Raw genomic sequence first — 25,336 nt, 5'->3', positions numbered from 1 at the left:
GTAATCAAACACACACAAAGGTCAGGCGTTAACACACACACACACGCAGAAGCTCAGCAGTGACATGCTAATTAGCAGCTGCTCTCTGTGTGATCCTGGCAGGCGACGTCACCTCTTCAGGCTCAGACATGCTCACCTGAAAAACTGGTAACAGCTCGACTTCCTCTGAGACAGCGAGTACTGAGGCACACTTATCTGTACAGAAACATGCAAGGTCCAGTTTGATGGGCTGCAGACCCCGGGGACTTCAGGTGGACGTAAACAGGAAGCTGACATTCGTTGATTGTTTTCATTGATTTTCCAGGGCTGTCAATTTTCTCTATTTTTTTTTCTTGCAATTTTATTTGAATTTATTTTGTAGTTTTGCTCATTTTTTTATTTCAGTTTTATATTAAATTTATTTCTTTATTTCTAATTATTTAGCATTTTATTTATTAAATACAGATATTCTACTTCTGCATTTGTTTTAGAATAAACTTTTTTTTACCGATTCTTTTTTAAGTTTTTTTTTAAATTTTTTAAGTAATTATCATTTTACTTTATAAATGTTATTTTTTGTCATTTTTTTAATGTTAATTTGGATTTTTTGTGCTATTTTTAATTGTTATTCCAGTTTTATTTATTTATCTATATACTTTCTGCCTTTCCTTTTATTTTTTGTTTTATTTTCAAATTTTATACTTTTTTTATAATTTATCACCACATTCATTTTCCTTTATTTTCTTATTTAGACATTTGCAGTTAATTTTAACTGTAAACATTTTTATTTTTGCATTTTAATATTTTAGTTATTTTTTTCTAACTAAAACACTGCGTATATATTTTATAAACATATGCAAAATATCCACCTCACCACTGAAACCTGTGACAGATGAATGATAATGATAAGCTTATCAGAGCTGTAACGTTCTGCTGGGAAACCTGATTCCTGACATTTATGTGGATGTTACGAAACACTATCCAAGCACAGCACAACGGGCATCACCACAACCCAAAAACTGTCACGAGCTCCTCGAAGAACGGCAAAGAGCCCAAGGCGCTGACCCAACCTCCAAACTCCCCAAATCCCAATCCAATCAAACCTGATCCACAAGGTCCTGACCCGGAAACACAAAGGACCCAAAGGATCCTGGTCTGTGCCCCCGAGGTCAGAGGTGCTTTGGCAGCACGAAGCACAGAGACGCCCAATATGAGGCAGGTGGCTTTAATGTATAAAATCTGGGCCTATTCTGATCATTTCTGGGATCATATTTCTGTTCTCAGATACTACAAGACTAGCGTTGCATGATTCAGTTTTTGAAAGATTTAGAGTACAAATACGACAGAAAACGAGGAAAGCAGAACGCGTCCCCTCTAAATCAGATATAAGGTAAATCAGGTGCATAAAGACATTAATAATTCTTTTACATCAAGGACTTTTGCTGCCTACGTTCAATTCTTTCCATTCAGAGGTGAAGCAAGCCGCTCACTGAGTAGGCGTCTTTTATTCTGAAAAGTGAACGGCCTGGCCTGTGTTTATATAGCGCTTTACTAGTCCCTAAGGACCCCAAAGCGCTTTACATATCCAGTCATCCACACATTCACACACTGGTGATGGCAGCTACATTGTAGCTACAGCCACCCTGGGGCGCACTGACAGAGGCGAGGCTGCCGGACACTGGCGCCACCGGGCCCTCTGACCACCACCAGTAGGCAACGGGTGAAGTGTCTTTCCCAAGGACACAACGACCAAGACTGTCCAAGCCGGGGCTCGAACCGGCAACCTTCCGATTACAAGGCGAACGCCCAACTCTTGAGCCACGATCGCCCGTCGTGGAAAAGCTCTCATCATCATCACCTCCCTCCCGCTCTATCGCTGTGATGTTGGGATCAAACTAGAGTTCAGGTTAAAATGAGATACGGGAACAAAAGAGAAGAAAAAGAAGGGCCCAGATGGTCTGAACGTAAGATTTATCAGCAGGGCCGACAGACTCGGACGGCTTCCGTACCTCATCTGCTCGGCCGAAAGGGAAAACAAAAACAACAGATCTGAATTAGCATTACGTAACGCAGATTAACAGCCTGTCTGCTTCCCTGCTCGAACAACAGCTGTGATTCAGACACTGATAGCACTGATACTACTGCGTGACCAAAAAAGCATAATAACAATAAAAGCGATTACGATTATTTACTCTGCGGGTGAGAGCAACTCGGGGAGCAATTACTGACCTGTAATCTGCACAACCGGATAAAAGGTGAAGAGGAGGGTGGTGGGGAGGGCGAGGAGAGAGCAAAGGCAGCGGACAGAGAGAGAGCGATGGATTACGAAGAGAAAGAGGAAACAGGATTAAGAGAGAACAAGGTGGCTGCAGAGGAAGCAGTGGAATGGCTCAGTCTTGTAGACCATGAATAAAAAGTGTGCAGCGTTTGTTTTTGTGGGGACGATCACCTGCATTTGTCTCAATTTTGGTCAATTTTCACCATTAAAACACACAGAATCAACCTTTACACTGTAAAGGCAGTAAAGGTCCTCACTCTTTTAAATGACATCATGGTTGCTGCGAAGATGCTGACCAGTCAGGTTTGGTATCAGTCTGTGACTGAATGGGTCAAGATGGCAATTATGTGCAACCTGCTTGTTAACTGGGATAAACTGTTGAAAACGACAAATCCCTACATCATTACTTGGAAGTCTTCACCAATCTGCATCCTGTGCAATCACCTTGTTATAGAAAGTGGTGTCCCAGAGGTTGAGGATGCTGCCCTGTCGTCACTGCAGTCAGCAAATGCAAAAAAGGTCAATGCAATTTTTCTGTGTCGCCAGGAGTTTGCTATTTTAACTCTGTGTGACTAAAGTGTGACTCTAGTAGCTTAGAGCTGTCAAGCCAACAATGATTATCTGGCTCTGATAAAACAACAGCGCAGACAACCGTCCTCGTAACCTGATCCTTATCCTTATAAGTATATTTAACTTTTACTTTCTTACACTTTTTTTTCTGGCTGTCATGTGACTTTTCTTTCCTAAATGCACTGCATACTCAGAGTTGTGTAATCTACCCCTCTTAAGTTGATGCTAATTTATTTTAAGGCTACAATTTTGCATTTTTTTAAGTTGAGACAACTTACATAATTTTATAGTTCAGCAATTCCTGAAGTGTAAACCTACGAATGTGATGACTCTCAGGCAGGTTTTGGATTTATGACAATCATATTTTCCCAACCTTCATTTGCAAAGAACTTCAGAAATGAAATGGCACAATGAATCTATAAATACGAGCTGTTCCTGCGTGGTTAGATTTGACTGAGTTATGACTCAGAAAAAAAACATGAGTCACAAATTGTGGAAAGTGAGTGCAAAGTTTTTGTCTTGTTTTTTAATCTTCATTTATCCAGGAAGTGAAACTCTTGAGATTAAGTACTGATTTTGCAAGAGTGTCCTGGGTCGGGATGGGAAGCATGTCTTTCCATGGAAATTCAATGCAAGCATGGCGGGAACATGTAAACTCGAGACACAAACAGAAGAGTCCTGCCAATGTTTCAGTCCTTGCCTTGAGAAAGCAGCGCTGACCACCGAGCGCGCTGCACAACTCAGTGCTAACATCACAGAAAAGAATCGATGCGTCGACAGGTTGCTGCAGTTTTTACAACCGCAAAGATCTCATCCATACAAACAGTCCTTTACTGGTCTCTTACGACTGCTTAACGCTTCAAATTACATAATAAGAAAGCCTAAGAAGGTACAAAATAATGTTGGGAAAGTGTTACTTTAAAAGTGTTCTTTGACAATATAATAAAATAATACTCTCTAACTTCGGTGCATTGTCACATCTACATATTTAAATTCTGTTAAAGTATCCATGCAAATTGCACAAAAGTCTCCATGTGGTTATTTTGGGGCTACACAGCAAAGCTGTCACATTATTAGAAGTTTGTAACTTACCAAATTATAATCACATGCAACACTGGTATAATGTAAGATCTGTGCAAATAATACGCCTGCCTCATTTATGACAGAGCCATTAAAACTTTACAGGGAGTTTGTGCTCGCCGTTGTCGCCCTCGCAAAGTGGACCAAGGGCCAAAACTCATATTGGCTTGTCGTCCACTTCTTACATTTTGTATTTTAGTGAACACAGCGAAGCCAACACAGCCGAGTTGGAGAAGCAGCCATTATTTCTCAGTGGACGAGCTCAAAGATTCCCAGATTACTGAGACAGAGATGCTGCAACAGCTCGGAAAGACGAGACATTCTGGAGAAAACTCCACGATTGCTTCAATTCATGCTTTGACTTCTCTAATCGTTCTCTGGAAGCGTCTTTTTTTAGGAAAAGATTTGAGTGAGTCCAGCACGCCTCAAGAGCACGTCACAGTTGGCGTAACAGAGGCTTTTGGAGCATTTTTAAATCAACATGGAAACTTGTACAGGGATTTTCCTACATATAAAAACATGTTGGAATCTCCCAAAGAGGCCGTGGACTTCCCCCGAAAGGAAAATCAGCAGTTCTGTAATAATGTTTTTTATCAAGTTTTTTTTTGGCAACTGATAATCAAATGGCTAATCACACTTAAATGTGTTATCACACCTACGAAAGTCCATTCAGAGCCAGGAAAAACCCTGATTAGTCTGTGGAAAGCAACTGCTTGCTGGTGTCATGTCTAAAATAAAAATGTAAAGTAGCTGCTTGTCGTGTGACTTCTCAAAGAAAAGTATTTTACTACAATTTAAGCCTGTAAAATATCACAAAAAAAATCCAAAACAAAACTATATCAATTACCTCGACCCCTACGATCAAGAAGAAAACACTATTAAGTCACAGCTACCCAGAGTCCTGTCCGTTTTGGACAACCTAAAGTGATGCCTGATGACACCAGCAGCATAAATATAGCTGCGTCTAAATAAAAACTCCCATCATCATCTAAAGTATTTTGGAAAGGCTCGACTGCTGTTCACGAGTAAAACAAAAACAATCTGAGTCTTGTTCTGACTCCAACCAGACCTGTTACATCAGGAGCATCAACAACATGTTCTCAGAAGGAAAGGCATATTTTACTGCAATTAAAGTTTGATTTGTACATGTTGTCTCGACCTCTTCTTGTAAAAGCACAATGAAAGCTGTTAAATGTTCTGCTCCGCGGGGTCTCATTCGCCCCCAACTATGTGGTGAAGCAGGAAATCCAGATAGTAGGAGATCCTGACGGTATCAGAAGTTCTTTTGGGATGATTTCCTGAGGGAAAGTGATAAAGATGAGCTTTGACCCCTCACATCTAGGAAATTTCCTGGAAGCTACAGTTAATAAAGAGCGGCATGTTGCAGTCGAAGGATCACTACAAGAGCTCAGTTCCTGTTTTTAGGAAGGAAAAGGAAGTCAAAATTAAAAGCATTCAAAGGATTTTAGACTCCACTGTCTCATTTTATTCATCTATAGATCGACTAGGTATCAGGATGATGAACTCTGCAGCCACACCTGGTATTAATAATCGTTAAAGTTAGAGTCGAGCTGCTGGCAACGTAATCGGATATCATTATGTAAAAAAGCTGGCAGGTCTGCCAACCAGCGCGGGGCATCCTAGGTCGAGGGAAGTGATGCTGCTGAGGTGGAGCTCGTCTGTGGTTTTCTGTTAAGGGAGAGGTTTGGTTTTGTTTGTGAGACTATATTCAAACAACACCCAGAAACCACGTGGACTTTGAACTCTTCAAACCGGCCTTCTTATCTCAGCTAGTGCGTAAGAGGCGGGAGGACGAATGATTTATAACCATTAGTCAAATCAGACTTTCCTGTGAAATCGCCTGTGTTACTGCTAAGCAACAACAGAACTTTTAGGCCAAAAAGAATGACCCCCACTTTGAACCGAGACAGCTCGTTTATCAGCCTTCATATGTGGCGTAGCTGCCTAAAAAGCTTTCTAATGTGACCAACATTTCAGTCTTTAAATGTTGACGTTGCCTTATAGAACTTTTAATCACTGATGCATTTAAGAAAGCTGAATGAAATTTTTTTTTTTGAAGTCTTAAACTTGCACCAGGTTTCTGGTTTAACTACCTGCAGTAATTTAAAAAGGCGGAGTCTACAGAAACGAATCAGATACTTTGAGAATTTAGAAACGTTTCAAACGCGAGAAATATGCTTAAAATATTTCAAAGATTTGATTTATCGGTATTGACTGGGTTAACGCTTTGTCAGCTTTCCTTGAGGTGTATGAAGCAGCGTTCAGATGCTACGCGAATAATCTGTGGCGCTTTCTGCAAAAAACAACTTGCAGTCATTGTAAACCTGTTAGAAATGACTGTGCTTCAAGCTTCAAACAGGACGTTGCTGGATCAAACAGAACTGCTTATAATTTGATTTTACTCAAACCGGCCTACTCCACCTCACAATCGCTCAGCTTTGCCGGCCATAAATTCTGAATCAGTTTAAGATCTGGGGAGTTTCACTTCAGATCAAATTGCGTCGCATGTGACCCATGATCTCAAATGTAAGTTTGTTGTTGTGTTAAAAAGTACTTTATAAATAAAGTTTTATGGCATGGAGTTTAGGATCTGGGGAGTTTCCTTGCCATGGATGGAAAACATTAATGTCCCTTCTTAGGTTATCACTTCTGCCTTGGGACACAGTGATCCATCATGTGGACATTTTATTGTGGTCAATCCTCAAAAAGCAGAAGTTCACAAACCTTTATCAGCTTGGCGCTCTGGTGACACAGGAATGGATCCCATCAATCAGAAGTGGCCCAACAGAAATAAAAACACTGACGGCTGCCTAAGCCTCCTAGGAGACGCACCTATAGGATAAATGTGAAAATCCTAGGAGACTTCCTTCTTAAATTATTGCATTCACAAGCTTTTAGGGAGCTCCAGTGGCGCAATCGGTCAGCGCGCGGTACTTATAGGACAGTAACCTGCAGAGTGATGCCGAGGTTGTGAGTTCGAGCCTCACCTGGAGCAAAAACTTACAATAGAGTTTTATTCGTGCAATTTGTATTTTATCTATTTGTACATATTAACAGGCTTCTGCGTGTGGACAGCAGAGAAAGAATTTTAATATACAGAGAAATGCTTTTTCTTTGCATACATGACAATAATCTTGAATTTTAAGCACACTTGACCTCTGACCTTGACATGAAGTTCACCAGGATTCAAATTCTTAGATTTTTAGCAGACGTATAAATTTGAAAATCCATGACAATGGCAAACTCCCATCATTCTTTTAAGGCTGAAGGGGAAAAACTGAAAAAACAAAATGCATGAAACACTAAATCTGCACGAATGCCAAAACTTCTGGTCATGGCTGTGACGCAAAAAAGTTTAAAAGCTTATTTTATTGCTGCTGTATGAAAAAACGCAGTGTTATTGTGATGGAAATGCAAATAACCATAAATAGCCCACTACAGGGTAGTTTCCCTTTAACACTGTAGCTGTCTCTGTTGGCAGTGCAAGTTTCCAACCCTGGACCACTGTGGCATACTGTGCCCTTGTCCCCTCATAGAGGTGGGAACAGTAAAAATGCAGTGTGGCCACTAATCGTGCCCGAGCATGAAACAGCAGCGCTTCCTCAACAACAGCTGCCGCCCTTAAAATTACTGGCCCTTAAAATTACTGCTGAGGAATTGAGAAATCTATGAGAGGCATGAGAGGACAGCATGTTGTCGCTTCCAAAAACGGACCCAAACAACAAAAGTCTTAAAACTGTGAACTTGGTCCCGCTCTGAAAGAGTGATCTTCAAACATGTGAGGAGAGAAGAGCTGCGATTAAGTGAAACCTACTCGAGGGACGGTGCAAGGCAACTGTACAAGGGTGTAAATGCACCCGAAGGTGGGATTTTATCTGCCTGGAATCGACTCCACCCCAAAGAAAAGCCCGGTGGGTGTTTCTGGAGAACATGCTTTTCTCCAGAAACACCCACCGTGCTTTTCCCCATCCTCCGTCATCTTTGTGGAACTCTCACACTCCACCCATACTGAACCCTTACCCCTCAAAGCTCTGCAAACTGAAAAGATTGTCGTGGAATTTCCTCCACCGTCACCTGACCTCCACCCCGCTGAACCTTTACGGAGGCACTTCAAGGCAGAGAAAGCCAAACATTCCTGGCGTGCCAGCCTGCTCTTTGGAGCGTTGTCAAAACTTGTGGCTCGACTTCTGCTCGCAGTAAAGCAAAAAGCAGGGAAAGAGAAGATGTTTATTCAAATGGTTAAACTGATGTTATCACTTGTTACTTCTACTTTGTCCGATAACGACAAAACCAAATCTAGGCAAATCTTTCTCATGGCGGATGCACTGCTTTGTGATCTCGCCTTCTAACAACACCCAGGCCTGTGAGGCAGGTGGATGAGGACAAATCAGGGAGGTATATTTGGATGATCAGGGACTCCGCTCATTTGTACCACAACCCAAATTCACCATAACGACATGGATTGACTTCAACTCTGAAAACGATGTGTCAGTTATTACCGGATGTCACTGTTAGCAGGTTTCATTACAAGTTTTATTTTTGTTACAGCTTTGCTGCTGTTTGCTTTTTATTTATTTGTGTGTATTTGTGCTAGACTGCAGATACTTATTATAAATAGTTTGGGATACAGAATGTGTAAAACTGAGACAATCGGGCATTAACGAACACAAAAATGTAATTTCCTATTACAACAAACATTTATTTTTGTACCTGTTTGTTACCTTATGGTTAAATTAGAGGTTAGTTTCCCTGCAAAACATCAAAATGCCCTCTGTGCTGCCTGAATGAAATTAATTCCACCTCAAATCTTGCACTTAACAGATGCAAGAAGTGAGTGTTTCTAATACTGGTATTTATCTGCTGTAACTGAATCTTCAGGAGATGATCGAATTAAAGTGAAACTGGATATCTGTGCCAATGTCGAGTCCCATCACAGGGAGCAGCAGAGCCTGCAGACATCCAAGAATAACCAGGATTTTGTTTCTGGAGAGACACTGGCTTTGTCACATAATCGATCTGAATGTCTGGCATAAAAAGAACAAAATGTTAAGATGTATCCCAGAGTCTGAGGAGAGGCTCTAAATGTTAGTCAGGCTGGTAGCATTTAAGACAAAGAAACGTGCACATTTACTGGAAAAATAACTTGGGTAAGTATTTGTTTATTTAAAAAAGTGCAGATTAAACAGGACATATCAAAGCAAGCCTCACTTGGAGATGATGAGCACGACTACCTCTAACGAACGTGTTCTGCTTGCTGAAACATCCTGGTATGTCAGGCTTGGGTGGGGACATAAAGTAAACATGACGGTTTGTCGGGATGCTTCATATGCTCACGAAATGCTCACGGAGCACCTCGGTGTTGAGGCTTTATAAGATACTCTGAAGGAATCTGGGAGAGTTTATCTTTTAGATGCCAAAGAACTGCTAAATACAAACGTCCATTCTTTGGACTTCGTGGGGAGGCTTTCAGGAGAATCCCGAATGGTTGAGGCTCATTAGAGCTGTGGGAGGTTTCTCTCGCTCTAGAGTCAACCACGACAATACGTTTGACCACAGTCTGCATTGACGACATCAACCTGTCTGCTCGGTACTCGTGGTGCGGTAGTGAAACTTGAAAAAGTGTGACACGAGGTAAAAATGGAGAATATTTGCTTTTTAAGGTTAAAGCTGCACATTTTAAAACATGTCGGTGAACGCCCTCTTTTCTCGTTGGTGTTGGTGGCTGGTGTCTAGGTCAGTGTGACTGAGGCCTAAGCTAGAGGTATGCTAGGTAATTCAAATGGCCAAAGCTAATAAAAGGCAATCTGAAAGAAAACATCCGATCATATAAAAAATAAATAAAGTTTTTCACAGGTCTCTCTACAGTCCCGTGAAAATGTAAGCACACTCTTGCTTCTTCTACAGGATTTAAGGGGTTTGGCATCAAACCAGGTGCTGCTAATCAGGTGCATTTAATTAAATAACAGCTACATCTCAGACTCGACGGGCCTCAGTTAAAGGTTAAACGTTCAAGTTCACGACAGCAGAATTAGAAAAACACTGAACAACTATGCTAAAGCTCTATCTGAAGAAACCACAAGAATCTTTAGCAGGTGAGACTAAAACACAACATACCAGCACAAACACCTCATACCAACTCCTCGGCACGGCGGTGGAGGTGTGAACATTTTGGCTTGTTCTGCAGCCACAGGACCTGGGAACCTCAAAGTCATCATCATCTGTCTGACAGATAAAGCTCGGCTGAAACAGAAGCTACTCAGCTTGGGTTCCAATCGAGCCGAAAACGTCAACGAACTGCATCCCACTGATTGGCCAGGGAGTGACATCATTGGATGAGTCACACGAATCACACCTTCTGGTTTTGAAACCCGGCAACGAGAGAAACACTCCCAAACCAACAGTTTGGTCCGACGACGAGGTGCAGATGTTTACCATCGAGCAGCTGGTACACCATCGCCTTGACGTCCTCCATTGTTGTGTTGTGTTTGTGTTGCATACTTCTGGGTTGCGTTGCTGTAACTACCTCATCCACACTGAGGTTGTACTTAATCGGAATAGAAAACAACGGAAACCGAGTACAGCAGAGTTGACTCGAGTTGTGCCGACCAGGGTAGGTGGAAGTGGAAAAGAGGCATAAGTGAGCTGTGCATAGAAAATATCAGCAAATTTAAATAAACTGATGCAACGCTGTAAAGACGAGAAGGCCAAAGTACCTCCCCAACAACATGAGAGACAGCTAAATCACCTTTACTCCTTATTGCTGATAAAGTTGGTTCTGAAAGATACTGAATCATCTTGAGTTTATCTGCATGTAAGGTGGACATCGGGTGAAGACCGCTGATCAGAAACAACCTGCCAACGAGGCATTTAGTGACACCAGCACTGATTATCGGCGAGTTAGGGTGGCAGACAGTCACTACAGCCGTGACAGAGCGTTATTTTTGGTGAAGGTCGCGGCAGGTTAGTGTGTGAAAGCTCTTGGAGTTGTTTTTATTTGCCTGATTTATTTGTTGTTGCTTAACAAATTAAAACTACTGATTCAAACCGGCTGCTCTAAAGAAAGCTTTTGTCTCCTGAACCTGAGATACAAGTCTGAAACAAAACCAGCTTCTGTGTGAGAGTGTGTGAGAGTGTGTGAGAGTGTGGTTTTTTCCAGTTCTTCCTTCCTACAAGTTTCTGAATCTTGATAAAGAGCAGAGGGCGGTGTCACTGTGGCTGCATGATTCAGGAAGAGCTTACGTGTGTGTGTGTGTCCCCGCTTCCTGTATGAGGTGTCACAAGGGCTGCATGGAGAAATGTGTGTGTGTGTGTCACTCTGTAGGCAGATCGTGAATAATAAACCCTCACACACAGAAATTACTGAGTCACTGCAGTCAGCGCCTCTTTCTCTGTCTCGCCACCTAACAAGCTCTCACCTGCCCCTGGTATTCCCCCCTCGGCATCTTTACACACCACTGTCAGACCGACAGGATCGTTCTGCTGCCGCTTTGCTCAATAACACCCGACCTTTGACCCCGGTGTTACACCTCTCAGCCTTTTGGCATGCGGAGAAGCGCCTGTAAGAGCTTTTTCTAGGCCACCACGACAACAAAAGACGCAGATAAAAGCGTGAGAGGCGAAGCTGAGTGGATGCTTCGCTTGGATTGGTGCCCTGAAGACAAACATCGTTCAGCGCGCGCACACAAAGAGCGGAGCACATCTGCAGTCGTCGCCGAAATGCAGAAACTAGCATGCGTGCACTTGTGTGTGTGTGGCTGCAGTGATGAAACAGCACTCACAGTTTCTTACAACACGCAGAAATGCTTCAGAAGAGCTGCACAGAAACAGAAGCTATTCATTTAACATCCCTCGGGGCTCCAGCCAATGATCATTTCCATTATTGATTAATTGTAATTACGCTAATAAATTAAGGAATCCATATGTGTCTGATTTACTTCACACTGACTGTTTCTGGAGAACATGTAAAAACGCGAATCACACTCAAAGTGTTTATGTAGCGAGGTGGAGAGAGACTTCTTATGAGAAGCTCAGGAAAACAACAATTCCAGAAATAATCATGATGTCATGTGTGTACGAAAAACACAGTAGGACTGTTTTCTTCTTAAATGTCAGGCTGTCTGTCCCAGAAAATCACAACACTCCGACCTGTCTGCAAACACTCACCAACTACCTGCTGAGCCGCGTGAAACCATGAAAAGTGCAACACAGAGACCAACGTTGTGCCTTTTCAAATGAGTCATTGAAATGTGGTAAGCCACGACTTTTACTTTCAACATTAACGTTCTCTGTTTCCTGTTCACTGCTGCCTGAGTGCTTGCAGACAAGTCTGCGTCATCCATGCAAACAACAGGTAACGGCATCGATCTGCAAGCAGCGAAATAAATACAAGAAGGTTTTTGGTGCAGGTTCCTCTTATGACATGTTGCTGTTAGCTATTTAGATATTAGCTGTTTGCCAGGATCAACTTTTATAACTGCCAATAAATAAGAAATTAAAACTAAAGAAGAGATGGAAGAAACACCCTTCAACCATGAGTGTTGATGTTTCACAGTCAGTGCACAAGGGGGAACTCTGAAGCATCCCTGTCTGCAACATGTTATTGCAACGCCTTATTATTATTATCGCATCAACTTTAAAACCTGGTTGGGCTCTACAGTGCATTAGTGACCAATCACGTCACAAGGAGGTTGCAGCACAGTCTTTGCAACCTATTCCACCTAAAGACAGAAACTTCTGGCAACCAGTTGGAGATAAAGAGGGGTCTCCAACTCTGAGTCTGAGGCGTAAAATTAAAGAATGAACTTATATTTAGTTATTTTTCAGCTCGTTTAAACAGCTTATCAAGTAGTTTTAGTTGACTGTTAGTTTTTCAGCTTGAACTTCTTTAATTTAATTATAATTTCAGGGTTTTTTTATTTAGCTGAGCTCACATTTACATGGACACTCTTTTTACTGCAGAAGTACCTCTGGGGTAATTGTAGGCCTACTCCTGAATCAATGGGGCCTTTATGTTATTTGTATTAGAGGAAAACTTGTACTGAATGTTAGTGGATTTTTATGTAGGTTTTAAATCTGATTTAGAGTCACTGTAATGTTCCTGCTGACACCATTGAACCAATACGGTGACAAAAGCTCTTTTATGGCATTTGTGGGACCAAATAGTGATTTTACCCTCTCATGCTTGTGCCTAAGAACACCTTCAATCTCACACTAACACAGCTATGACACTCCTGTAGCAACATTATGGGGTTTTTTCAATCTCGTCTAACTACGCCTGCAGAGTTTTTTATTAAATCTGTGTGGTTTATAATCACGCATCGTTTCATGTGTTGCGGTGCTTGTAAGGATCCTTAACTGCACCCGGCAGTTTACTGAGACATTCATATAAATGAATGAAATACTTGGAGCAGTACTTCTATATTGTACCATATTACACAGTCTTTCTTGGGTTTTTAATCTATTTTTTAAAGTAAAGTCCTTATAGGAGCTTAAGATTTGGCTGCTGCTGTAATTAATAATAGCCTTTAACCTGCTGGTTTAGCGCTCAAACATGACATTAACTACTGCACCTCTGCAGCTGCATATTCTGACACTGGACTAATACTTAAGGCAATGAGCAGGAGCTGTAACAGCTTTAGTATTTGAAATAAAGCCTTGCATGTCCACAGACTGATCTTAAGAGACTTGGCATGGTTTGTTAAAATAGGGGGGGGGTTTACGCCCTGCTGTGTAACTGAGACTTTAAGGTGATTTAGTGAGTTTGTGATACCCAGAGTCAATTCACTGAGCTTCAGGGTCAGGCCAGAGAGAAAAGACTCTTCAGATCATTTTATGTCCTCTTCCACAGTTTGTTTCCTATGGATTTGTAGAGCCTTTGGTGTGTAGAGCCTGCCGGTATTATCTGTATCTGCTTAAATAGTAAAAAATGTAATAGTCATGAAGTAGTTTTGTGTCTTCAGAATGATCTTATTCTACTTTCTGTTGTGCTTCAGTAAAACTAATTCAGTCCTGTTTGAGATCCGTGGTGTTTTTAGTCTAACTTAAGGTCAGAATGATGGCTCGATAGCAGCTTTAGCTGCTGCTCTCGGTCCTAATAAAACCTACTTTGCACAGTTTTGCACTTCATCACGTTTCCATTCTCTTATTCTAGCATTTAAACATGAATCTGTTATTTCTAAACAGACTGACAAATAAAACCCAAATGTAACAACTCTGTGCCGAAACTGCTTCGAGATGTGATTCAGTGCAACTAATATAGTCCCTGTTGGAGCTCTGTGCTGCTTTAAATCTCATTTAAAATAGAGTTTGTGTAATAATACAATCTGATTTGCCTTCATATTTGTGTACTTTCTGACGTTTTAAACCTCTCAATGAAACACCAGCTGTATTGTTCTTCTGTGCCCACTGTACACTGTGCTGGTGTAATATTTCTGCACAGAATATTACTTCGTGTTTGTGTCTTCAGAGTTACATGAACTGATTTCCTTTTAGAGTTTTATGGTATTTAAAATCCAATTTAGGGCCCTAATAGTGTCCTTGTAGTCACTCAGCAGTACTAATACAGTCTAATTTCATATGCTTGTCTCTTTCCACACTTTCAGTCTCTTTTAACTGACACTGACGTGCGTCCATGGCAGGTTTTTTTTAGTTTATTTTAGTTTAATATTTTAGCACATGCTCAGGGTTTCCTGTTGCACAAATGTGACATGTCTGGAGGGTGTGCACCACGTTCAGGTGTTTAGAGTAAACACATCTTAATCTACGTCGTGTTTTAATGCAGCTAACTTCATCTTTTTGGAGCTTTATAGTGTTTTCAACCAAATTTTAGGGACAAATTGACGCCCCTATAGTCACTGGTGCTGTCAACCATAATGCAATGTAATTTTTCACATTTTTGCCCTTTATGACATTTAAAACCTCTTGATTTAACACCAGAAACATGTCCATGGCAGCTTATAGCGATGTTGTGGTACTTTATAGTATTTCCGTGCCCTGTAGTACCACTGTAATACTCCTGCATAAAGTATTATTACATATTTACACCTTTGGGTCATCGCTTGATACTTTGTTGTTTTATTCCAGCTAATTTAGTCCTGCTGAAGTTTTCTAGGGTAAAAATTATGTCTGTGTTGTAGTTTAGCTGCTAAGAAGAATGACTTTAACTTAAAAAATCTAATTACCCTGAAAGCCGCCTTCATATTTTTGCAATTTATGATATTTTAAACCACTTGATTAACACTGGATCATACCCAGGACATTCCTGCAAAGAGTTTTGTGCTTATTTGGGAGCTTATACGACACTTTGGTGTACTTCTGCGCCCTCCTGAACTGGTGTAAAATCTCTGCAATAAAAATGACTTCATGTTTGTGTCTTCAGAGGGAAATAAACAGATGTTCCCAGAGTTTACGGTCCAATTTAGGGTCATAAAAATAATTATCCCTGCAGTTACTTCGCAGCTGCTGTCAATAGAAACGCAATGTAATTTCGTGTTTTCGTCCTTGATGACATTGTCAGCTTACTGTTTGAGCACTTCATCGTGACTCTGTCGTTGCCAGCACATGTTCGGCGCTTCTTGAAGCACAGATTTACCTGCAGAGTGGTCTCACTGCCTGACAGAGACTTAAAGGCGCTTTTCCTTGTGCTGTGTTTTGTGTTTTTACCCCCTAAAAGCTGCTGCTGTGACTGCAGCCCCCAGTCAGCTGTCAGTCAGTGTGACAGCAGGACAAACCAAAGTGTGCTCACCTCTCCAGCCGTCCTCCCCAGCGGCATCTTCTGCCAGGGGTCCGCCAGCTGAGCCAGAGGCATCTTCTTCTTCTGCCCCTACTTTTCTTTCTTCTTCTGTTATTCCTCTTTTCTGCTGCTCGTACCTCCCTCGCTCCGGACGCTTTCTCGCCTGTTTGTCCTCGCTCTTATTCTTTAAAGAAAATGTTTGAAGGTAGTAGTCCACTTTCAGCGTCGGCAGGAACCGAACCGACCGACCAACCGACCGAACGGAGCCGAGCGAACAAGGGCTAATTCCGGATCTGCCGCGGCGCTGAGACCGCCCCTTCCTCCGGAGAGACGAAGAGGAGGAGGAGGGGGAGGAGGATGCCCTTTTTCGGAAACTGATTGACTTATCTCCGTTTCTCTCTACCTCCACCTCTCCCTCTCTCACTTCCGTTCTTTCCCAATATGGCGGCCGGTGTCGGCTTACCTGTCCGTCAGAGCGCTGCGTCACAACTACGTCACGACGACAGGCGGCATTCTCACTTAGGTAATAAAAGAGTGAACGAGCACGTATCTGAACTTATGAATAAACAGTCTGCGATTCATCACGCAGGCGGTGTTGTTTTGTTAATGATTATTTTTTTACCGATAAAGCCTAACAGCGTGGCGCCAAAGTGCCTCACACAATCACAGAAAGTATGGAAAACGACCTTAAACGACCCGTAAATTAGGCCACGTGAACCCAAAACACGAAGCAGTAGCATAAAATACAAAATATTACCCCCAAAATATGCAAAATTACTTTAAATTGTCGAACAAAGAGCTACATGACCACAAAACATAAAAGGTAGCACAAAATACAAAAAGTATCCCAAATATATTCGAAATGACCACAAACTATCCAAAATAAGACACGTAACCCCATAAAAACCCATCACAAAGTACACAAATACAAATAAAAAACCTGCAAAATGATGACAATCCAACAATAATATGGCAAATTGCACCAAAAGATGTAAAAATAACCACAAAGCAGCCAAATGTAAACAAAATAACCACAAACCTACTCTAAATGACAACAAATGTCGAATATGCAAAATCAGTAAACACATACAAAGTGATACACCAGCAGCCGCAAAATGACTACAAAATGTCCAAAACAGTCACAAATGCCATGAAACAAATTACCATAAAATATACAACATCTGCACAAAACCACCCTCAGAAATACTGAGACCACAAAATCCTGCTAAATGTCCACAAACAGCCCACAGCCCTATAAGTTATTCCAACTATACTGTAGTGAAACACAAAATAAACCACTAAAAAAAAAAAAAAAAAAAAAAAAAAAAGCTCCAGGACAACATAAATGTGTGACAACTTATGAAATGCCAAGTTACCAGAAAAACATACAAATGAACACTATGCAGTGACCATAAACCACTCAAAATATACATATATATGAAAATCTCACAAAAACGAGAAACACGAGCACAGGAAGGAAAATGACTTCTGAAGTACACAAAACGAGATCAAAAACTACACAATAACCAAAAACAAACACCACAAAGAACCGCGTGAACGTAACTCCTGGATTCACCGCATCGTTTCCTTAAAGCTGTGCGTCGCTACAAAATCCAGTTTTGAATACTTCTTTCATTTTTTCCGTGACAACTTTTCAGTGGTTTAAATTTACAGCATTTCATGTTTGTCGGAGTCGAGCATGAATTTCGTTCATAAAGCTTTAATAAAGCGACCCAAAAAAAAAAAAAAAAAAAAAAAAAAGTCCAGACATGTTCATTTTTATACTATGATGCTGACAATAAACCAGGACAAATTTTACTCTAATTAAGATGAAAAAAATAAATAAATTTTTAGTTTTGAGCAGTTTTTCAGCCTGATAGTGACATCTAGTGGTTGAGGATGGAACAACTGAACAGCGCATGGATTTCCTTTAGGTTGATCAACTATTGAGTCATATTTGAAGCATTACTTTGTAAACACATTTGAAAGCTGAGCAAATAAAATATGATTCAAACACACGTTTCCACTTTGCTTTAAAGTCGTTTTATTTCACAACCTTCAGTTTCCACCATTCACACAGGTAAATAAGAAAGCTTTATATCTGTACAGGCTCAGATACAGTAAACTTTAAAGAACACAGAGGAAAGATCTTATAACAGACTCCTTTAAATTCATAAAGTGCCCAGAAAGTCTCAAATGTAGTGCATCCAGTTGCCAGCTTCAGTTTCCCCACACAAGTCCAGATGTTTGTCTTGTCAGTAGTCGAGTCAAGCAGCTAAAGTCTTGCTTTCATCTTCAGCTTATAAACACATTTTTAGAGCCATTTTATGGTTACATACACTGATATTGTGTCCTTATCCTGGACACTGAACCTGCTTCAGATGAGGACTGCTCTGGAATGAAGCTCAGGCTGCGACTCCTCATTAGAGGCGTTTTACTATCAGAACAATCCATCACATTTGCATTTCCCAAGTTTAAAGTCACACTTCTGAGGGAATATCTACACAAGTTTGGAACATTTAAAAATCTGAGGGTTTAAAATGCAGGATAAACATGGAGAAGGTTTCTAACGGACACGTTTCCATGTCAGATGTTGGGATTTGTGCGTTTACAGTGCAGCATGTTTATCCTGTCCAACACCTCTGGCTCCACCACGAATAATATCTCACAGTTATACAGTAAACTATAAATAAATAACACTGACAAGTTTCAAGGAAAAACCTCAAAGTCCCGTGAAGGTGCTGAGACCTAAAATCGAGAGGGAAGGTGCTGAATGTGTGAGGGATAAAGGTTGAGTGTGTGGTCCGAGTCTAGCTGACAGACTTGAGCTTGGACCAGGGGTTTGTCCCGCGCACCTCCAGCAGCGGGTTGTTGGAGAAGATGTGGTTGCATAACTCTTCCAGCGGCGGCTCCGGGTCCGAGGTGGCGAACTGAGTCGCATCCTCCACCTGCTTACGGATCTCGATGTCGATTTCCTGACGGGAGAGAAATCAGGTGCTGTAATCCCTGCAGCTGCCGACATTTAAAACCGTTTGAAGCTGTGAACGTATCACTGCCGTCTGGACGCTCACCTTGAACTCCTCTACAGACGCCATGTTGTGGCTGAGCATGCGCTCCTTCAGCATGGAGATGGGGTCGCTCTTGCTGCGGACCTCCTGAATCTCCTCGCGGGTACGGTAGCTGCAGGAGGTCAAACCAAATTACTCAGAAAAATCACAACTCCCCCAGGGTCCGGTAAATCCAGACTTAGAAAGGTAACTCACCTGACACCTGGGTCACTCATGCTGTGTCCATGGTAACGGTAGGTCTGCAGCTCCATTATGATGGGACCCTGAAACACAAAGTGCTGCTTCACATCGATGCTCTGGAAGATTAGAGCCTTTTAGAGAGCCTACAGGAAACTCTCCATCACGAGAACCCTTCAAAATTAAAGCCCGTGGGTGTCCATGGACTTCTACCTTCACATGTATGAAGAACTGAGTGCAGCACAGAGGTTTTATTTTAAATTTATTTTTTAAAAATCTAAACCCTCACCTTTCCAGCTCTGCAGTGATCTGCAGCAAACTGTGCGGCCTCTCTGACACACAGGACATCCATCCCATCCACCTGCAGGAGAGCAGAGAGAAACCTGACCATTGGCACACCTCTAAGCACAGAGAAGCGACCCCTGCAGCGACCCCTGCAGCGACCCCTGCGTTCCAGTGTGTTTGTGCGCAGTATCATACATGAGCATCAGACAGCTGTATGCATGCTCACACCTGCAACTGCCAGGACAGACTCTCAGCCTCTTCCTGTTATAGTCTGGGTCCAAACGGGCAGCGGCAGTGTACAGTCATCAGACACACTGCAGCCGCTGCCCAGGACCGGCACATTTACCCGCCATGTTTAACCCCGCCCTGCAGCTTTAATGTGTTAGTGTCTCACTCTGAGTCCAGGTATGAAGTCCCCCCTCTTGTAGTAGTCGGTGCTGGCTGCAGCTCTCTCCACTGATGTCCCCATGCCGTACTTGTTGTTCTCGCAGATGAAAATGCACGGCAGCTTCCACAGAGCGGCCATGTTGTAAGACTCAAAGAGCTGGCCCTGATTGGATCAGAGAGGAGTCACAAAGTGCTTTACAGAGGTATTAAAAGCACACAGCTGAACCACGTAAACAAGGCAGAACTGCAGCAGCCTCTCCAGCTCACTTTGAGACAGTCATGAGTTTAGTGAGGTTTCTTAAATGGATAAAAGGGAGCGAGGGTGAGATCACCCTTTCCTTATTCCAACTACAACCTACAAGGACATATTTATTTATTATTATTTTTTAAATCTTACCTGATTGGCTGCTCCGTCTCCATAGAGCGTAACGCACACCTGGTTGTTGCCTTGGTACTGGCAGGCGAGAGCGATGCCTGCTCCCAAAGGTACCTGCACAGTTCACAGGTGAGTTACTGAAACTGTAACGAGTGTTTAACTACGGAGACGTGCAGGTGTGAGAGGCTTTTTAAATGTGCTCACCTGTGCGCCCACGATGCCGTTGCCTCCATAGAAATGTGGAGCGTACATGTGCATCGAGCCCCCTTTCCCTTTGGCCACGCCCCCTCTACGACCTGAGGAGCACAAATAAAAGTGAAGCTGAGACTAAGATCCAGCTCAGACGCGCACATGTTCAGACTGTAATACCTTCCTCTCGCTCTCACCTGTGAGCTCGGCGAGGATCTCTTTAACAGAGACGCCGCGGGTGTACGTGTACCCGTGGGCGCGGTACGCAGTGATCAGGTGGTCCGAGGGGTTGATGGCGGCCTCGATGCCTGCAGCACACGCTTCCTGCAGGAGAAACCACATGTTCTGCATCTCACCACACTCACAAACTGATGTTTGTTTGGGTTTTGTCTAAATGTTCTTGCATGCACTGAGATTTGGATGCAATATAAATGAATTGTGTTCCTGGCCTGCAGGCGCTGATACCTGTCCGTCGTACAGGTGACAGAAGCCTCTGATGATCTTCTGCTTGTAGAGCTGGTCAGCTTTGAGCTCCATGCGCCTCACCGTCTGCATGGTGCGGTAATACTGCAGGCCCTGCTCCCTCGTCAGCTCTGCCTTCACCGGCGGGCCCTCCTCCAGGCGGTGCAGGTCGCATTTCTACACCAAAAACAAAAACACCACAAACTGGAGAAGAAGACCAAACCAAAGATTTTACATTTCTGGTCCACAATGAGTGAAGTTTTAATAAACTACACAAATCCAGACCTGAACCAAAGATTAGCACATTTATTAATTTACTGCTGAATCCATCAACAGTGCTGAGCCTCCTGTAGTCTTTCAGGCCAGAATACAGATCCGAGTGGACTCGTGCTGATGATCATGACACTGAAACTATTGCTGATGTGATTCGATTCAGTTTGACAGCAGAATCAACTTTACAAATATAGCCATGATATTTTATCTGAAAGGACAGTTTGTGCATTAACCCTGATTAGTTTGATCTGACGTCTTCATGTTACGTTCTTCTGAGCTACATTCGGTATCGACTAAGATGTTTAACTGATCGCAGCTTTATGGGGTAAAAATCCCCTTCCTTCAGTCTGCGATTGCCATTAGTGATTCTCGTTTGTGCCCACCTTGATGTCAAAGGTCGCCTGGGGTGTGAAGTCAGCGAAGGAGCGGGAGACAACAACTCTGGCTCCCTGGAACACAAACACAACCAACTGAAACAGTGTTTCCATCACTGCAGCATCACAACACGACTTAAAGCGGTCACAGGTCTTCCACACTGAGCAGCGTGACGGCTGCCCTCCTCGTCAGAGCAGGGGGAGGAGCGAGGCGGGGTTGGTGGGATCAGATGGGCGGGATCAGGTGGTTCATACACACACTAACCTTCAGTAATCTGTGACACTGGAGGTCAGTAACAGGGAGGGAGAACAAACCCAGTCCAATAATGCACTGTGGTTTTTACTGAACAGGCCCTTCAACAGTCTGATAGACTCCTGTTTTGTCCTGCACCACGTGTGCGCTGATGGACAGTTAATTAAAAAAGGTAATTTAGTTCTTCAATAAGAACCTTGGAGTAATTGTTTTGTCTGTAAAATATCAGATCATAGAAATGCCTCTAAGCTGTGCTCAGCTGCAGCCCTGCAAGCTGCAGACTTGCACATAACCATTGCTGCTTTTATTGTACACCGATCAGTCATGTTTACGTGCACGGTCACCTCTTCAGGTGAAATAGTTTGGTGAGGTTGCCCACGAAAAAAAAAAAAAGCTAGCAGACCTGGCGTGGACAGGCCCGACGAGGAGCGCCAGTTTGTCCGGGATCATTTTAGCTCATGAAAGTATAATGTGCACGTAGGATTTAACACTTAAAGACCAAGAGAAAGAAAAATAGTTCTGATAAATTGATCATTTTAATGGAGTTAAGTTTTCTAGGTAATTTTCTGACTTTTATAATCAAATGATCAAAGTTATGGGACAGATTTATAGATGAGGAGGAGTAGCGTTAGTAGAAGCCCTTGTTTGACAATTAACCCATAAAACAGTTACCCAATGGGCCCAAAGCCATTTCAAAACAAAGGAAAACACTTCCCACAATATATGGAATCATTTTGACTGGGAATGCACCAGTTATGAAATTCTGGACACGTAACCATGTTTAAAATAAGAAACAGCTGATCATTTTTTTCACCTCATTTTTGGGATCAAAGAAATCTCCCTGCTTTGCACTGCTCGGAGTGCAGCATTAACGAGACATGTCGGTGCATATAGGGTCATTTGTTCTTAAGTCATACATATCCATCCATGCAGCAGCTCTGGTTAGGTTCCCCGGCCCTGTTAGTGAGCAGGCAGCAGACATGGAGGAAGCTTCACGAGTCCTTACTGGTCTGTCAGCACAGCCGCTAACTAACAGCGCAGACGCTGCTCTAGCACCGACTGCTGTTGGAGGCGGTTTAGGTGGAAGCCGCTGGGTCTGTGCAGAGGCGGGCGCCGCCGGCGACGTTAGATCAACAAACTCTGACAGGTCAGTCAGTAGCTGGGGAACAAAAGGAGCCAACCAATCAGACCAGAGCACAGAGCACGCCCAGTGGAGCTCTACAGGTGAGAGAGGAGCTGTAGCTAGACAGAGACAGACATGACAGGTGGAGTCTAAATAGATGAGACACACAGAGGGGACAGACTGAAACCAGCCCAACGTGTTCACACAAGCACAACATCTGTAATCCCAGATTAATCACTTCAGCACCAGCAAAGTCATTTATGTAGATTAGAGGCCTTATAGCTGTTTTTTAGTCAGTTAATGAATATCTTTACAGCTTAAGAACATTTTATGAAACTGATTTTAAAATATGTTATTTTGACTTTTTAAATGAAGATTATCAAGTATTACTTTGTTTATAATTTTACTCATTTTCTCTTCATTTAATTGATGCATTAGTGTTCTTACAAGTCATTTTAATTTTATCATTTCAGGATTGATTTTTATTTTATTATTAATTTAACGGTATTAACAAACACAACATTAATGATAAATGAACCCTGACATTTGTTATTTTGGCAGGTTTAAGATCATTTTTGGGGTTTTCGTAATGACTCAAAGTTGATTCACAGCTACCCAAATCTGGGGGAAGTGATACCCGTTTGTTTAGGTGCTGAAAATTCAGCTTAATGTTGTACCAGTGTGAAATTAATGTTTTAGGAAATAAACAGCAAACAAATGTGGAATGAACGTGTTAAATGAAAAAAAGACTCAAAGACTATAAAGAACTACAAACACTCCACACCAATGAGGATCATCATCGCAAACGCTACAGCGATTCTTTTAGCTGCGCTTCAGTTAGCTCCCTGGGAACCACCACCACAGCAGGACGGAGCCTGCAGACAAACATCAGCAGCTGCTTACCTCAGACACTGTTTGGGCTCCCTAGGGTTCAGGCGACGGGGAGAGGTGGGAGAGGAGGGAGAGAAGCGAAAAATGAATGGGGAGTCTTTGAGTGAGTTTGTGTGTGAATAAAAACAGCAGGGAGGCCGGAGGGTAGGAGTGAGCACCAGCGGAAAAGGGAACAGGATTCCCACAGGCAAGCGTGAGACTCGACTGAGGCATTTTCAGCTTTTTCTTCATCTCATTCTGGATGATATGATTAGTAAAGCAGTGCCTGTAGGAAGCTTCTGTAAATGATGCACCACAACAAACACTCGACATGCTGCTGCCAGTCCTACTGACCCACAGGGAGGCGCTGATGTGTTTTAAACTGACCCAGCATCTCTTGATTGGCCTGATTTTGAACCATGAAGGAAGTCTAGCATCCTCTTTACATCTCACGCCATCTAGAAGTTTATATTTGAGCATGGGAAACTAAAAGAAGTGTACTATGAAGCCATAGTAATGGCTTCTTTAGCCCTCTTCAGCTTATAGTCAGAGCGTTCAATGTTAGGACGGTGGCTACATCACCATGGTAGGCAATGATAAGTCACCTCTGGATTTCTAGGATCAACATACTTCTTTAACCTACGCGATTGTCTTTACCGTACACGGCTCTGCACATTTATACACGTATGTTTTTATTTTAAAGCATGTAACTTCGTGTACTTTCTCAAAACGTGCGCCATGCTCATAAAGGTTTTAGAGACAAACACTGGAGGTAACACACCTGAGAGCAAAGTGAGAGGTTTACATTTGCATGGTGCACTCACAGAAGCCCCTATAATGCATTTCAAATATGTTCCTAATATTTCGTCCACGTGTTTAAGCGCCCATGCTGGTCGGTATTGATCACATCAGCGCCTGCGTGGCAGTACAAGCTCTCCGTGCCGTGTGAGGAAGGCAGACCACCAGAGGCATAACATATTCAGGGTTAGAGAGAGGTAAAGAGCTAGCACCCCGACTGTAGCCATGTCACTGCATTCATGCATGCTTCCGTCCAGTCAGCCAATCACACGAGAGCATGAATAACCCATTCTTTCACCACAACATGCAAACTGCAAATAAGAGCTCAAACCAGCCACCAGTGCTAATGTTAGCTGCCGCTAACAAGGTCAGCCCCCCTCCAAGCTAAACAGTACAAGGCGAGCTAATGGTTAGCGCGGACCGGCCCCGGCACACAACGTGGCCTCCGTTTCCACACCAACCCCCGAAAACTCACCGCATTCCTGCCGGTCATCCTGCACAGTGCGTTAGAGATAATGGCTAACATGGTTTTCATGCTACACACGGAGACGACCGGAGCCCGGAGAGGATTAACGAAGGATGCTCCGTGTTAGTGTACGCGCAGAAAACGGCGCCGACTCCCACAGTCCCACACAACATTGGTTCCGCTCGGTATTTATAGCTAGACGACAACTAGAGAGGCATGTTTACGCCCCACTATTACCCTTAATCGCTAATCATTGTAATTTATTTTAACAAGTTAAACGTTAGTAATTAATTTTAAACCCTGGCTCGACCTGTAGCCTCCACTCAACGATAGATTAAATAAATAGTTCATTATTTTATTCTTTTGTTTGGGAAATTATTTTTTAATAACAGATTATTTTGAAAGCCAAAAATTTGGTTATTTTTCTTGCTTTGACACTGTTCTGAGGTTTCCTTAGCTGTGCACTTTACAGATCATAGATGAAAAACAGAAAATAAAAGGCATCAAAAAGCTAGCATTGGTTGTGTGGTGTGGTTATCTTTACCGAACTGTTGGTAAGTAACATACATCAGGCCG

The 25,336-nt window shown here is 42.6% G+C and overlaps 2 protein-coding genes and 1 non-coding gene across 6 annotated transcripts in view; 1 reads left to right on the top strand and 2 right to left on the bottom strand.

The window, feature by feature from the left end:
* rps6ka3b (ribosomal protein S6 kinase A3b) overlaps positions 1 to 16,174 on the bottom strand; it is a 64,591-nt gene extending 48,417 nt beyond the window's left edge. The window contains exon 1 of the mRNA XM_085468940.1: positions 15,672 to 16,174. Within this exon, the coding sequence (XP_085325066.1) occupies positions 15,672 to 15,734 (63 nt within the window). The 5' untranslated portion in view covers positions 15,735 to 16,174. The remainder of the gene's footprint in view (positions 1 to 15,671) is intronic.
* On the top strand, positions 6,830 to 6,923 carry trnai-uau (transfer RNA isoleucine (anticodon UAU)). The gene is made up of 2 exons: positions 6,830 to 6,867; positions 6,888 to 6,923. It is a non-coding gene; the product is annotated as a tRNA-Ile (tRNA).
* A 1,512-nt stretch (positions 16,175 to 17,686) lies between the features above and the next one.
* On the bottom strand, positions 17,687 to 24,929 carry pdha1b (pyruvate dehydrogenase E1 subunit alpha 1b). 4 transcript variants are annotated; one of them, XM_085468973.1, is made up of 13 exons: positions 24,770 to 24,929; positions 23,530 to 23,550; positions 22,510 to 22,662; positions 21,260 to 21,325; positions 20,607 to 20,780; positions 20,339 to 20,465; positions 20,157 to 20,248; positions 19,974 to 20,066; positions 19,584 to 19,739; positions 19,194 to 19,265; positions 18,923 to 18,990; positions 18,731 to 18,839; positions 17,687 to 18,634 (listed from the first exon to the last, which is right to left on the bottom strand). In XM_085468973.1, exons 1-13 carry the CDS (start codon positions 24,827 to 24,829, stop codon positions 18,470 to 18,472), a joined length of 1,356 nt encoding a protein of 451 aa, XP_085325099.1. In that variant the 5' UTR covers positions 24,830 to 24,929; the 3' UTR covers positions 17,687 to 18,469. The 4 variants fall into 4 exon arrangements, with proteins under 4 accessions (XP_085325099.1, XP_085325101.1, XP_085325102.1 ...); XM_085468975.1 differs by lacking the exon at positions 22,510 to 22,662 and having other exon boundaries at positions 24,770 to 24,928; XM_085468976.1 differs by lacking the exons at positions 22,510 to 22,662; positions 23,530 to 23,550 and having other exon boundaries at positions 24,770 to 24,928.
* Between the last annotated feature and the right edge of the window lie 407 nt (positions 24,930 to 25,336).

Source organism: Copadichromis virginalis, linkage group LG9 (assembly GCF_057382275.1).
Source record: "Copadichromis virginalis isolate Kocher_CV1m ecotype Utaka linkage group LG9, C_Virginalis_male_GT1.1, whole genome shotgun sequence".
Taxonomy (NCBI): domain Eukaryota; kingdom Metazoa; phylum Chordata; class Actinopteri; order Cichliformes; family Cichlidae; genus Copadichromis; species Copadichromis virginalis.
The sequence above is the reverse complement of the archived record's forward strand: the minus strand, read 5'-3'. Positions and strand labels throughout refer to the sequence as shown.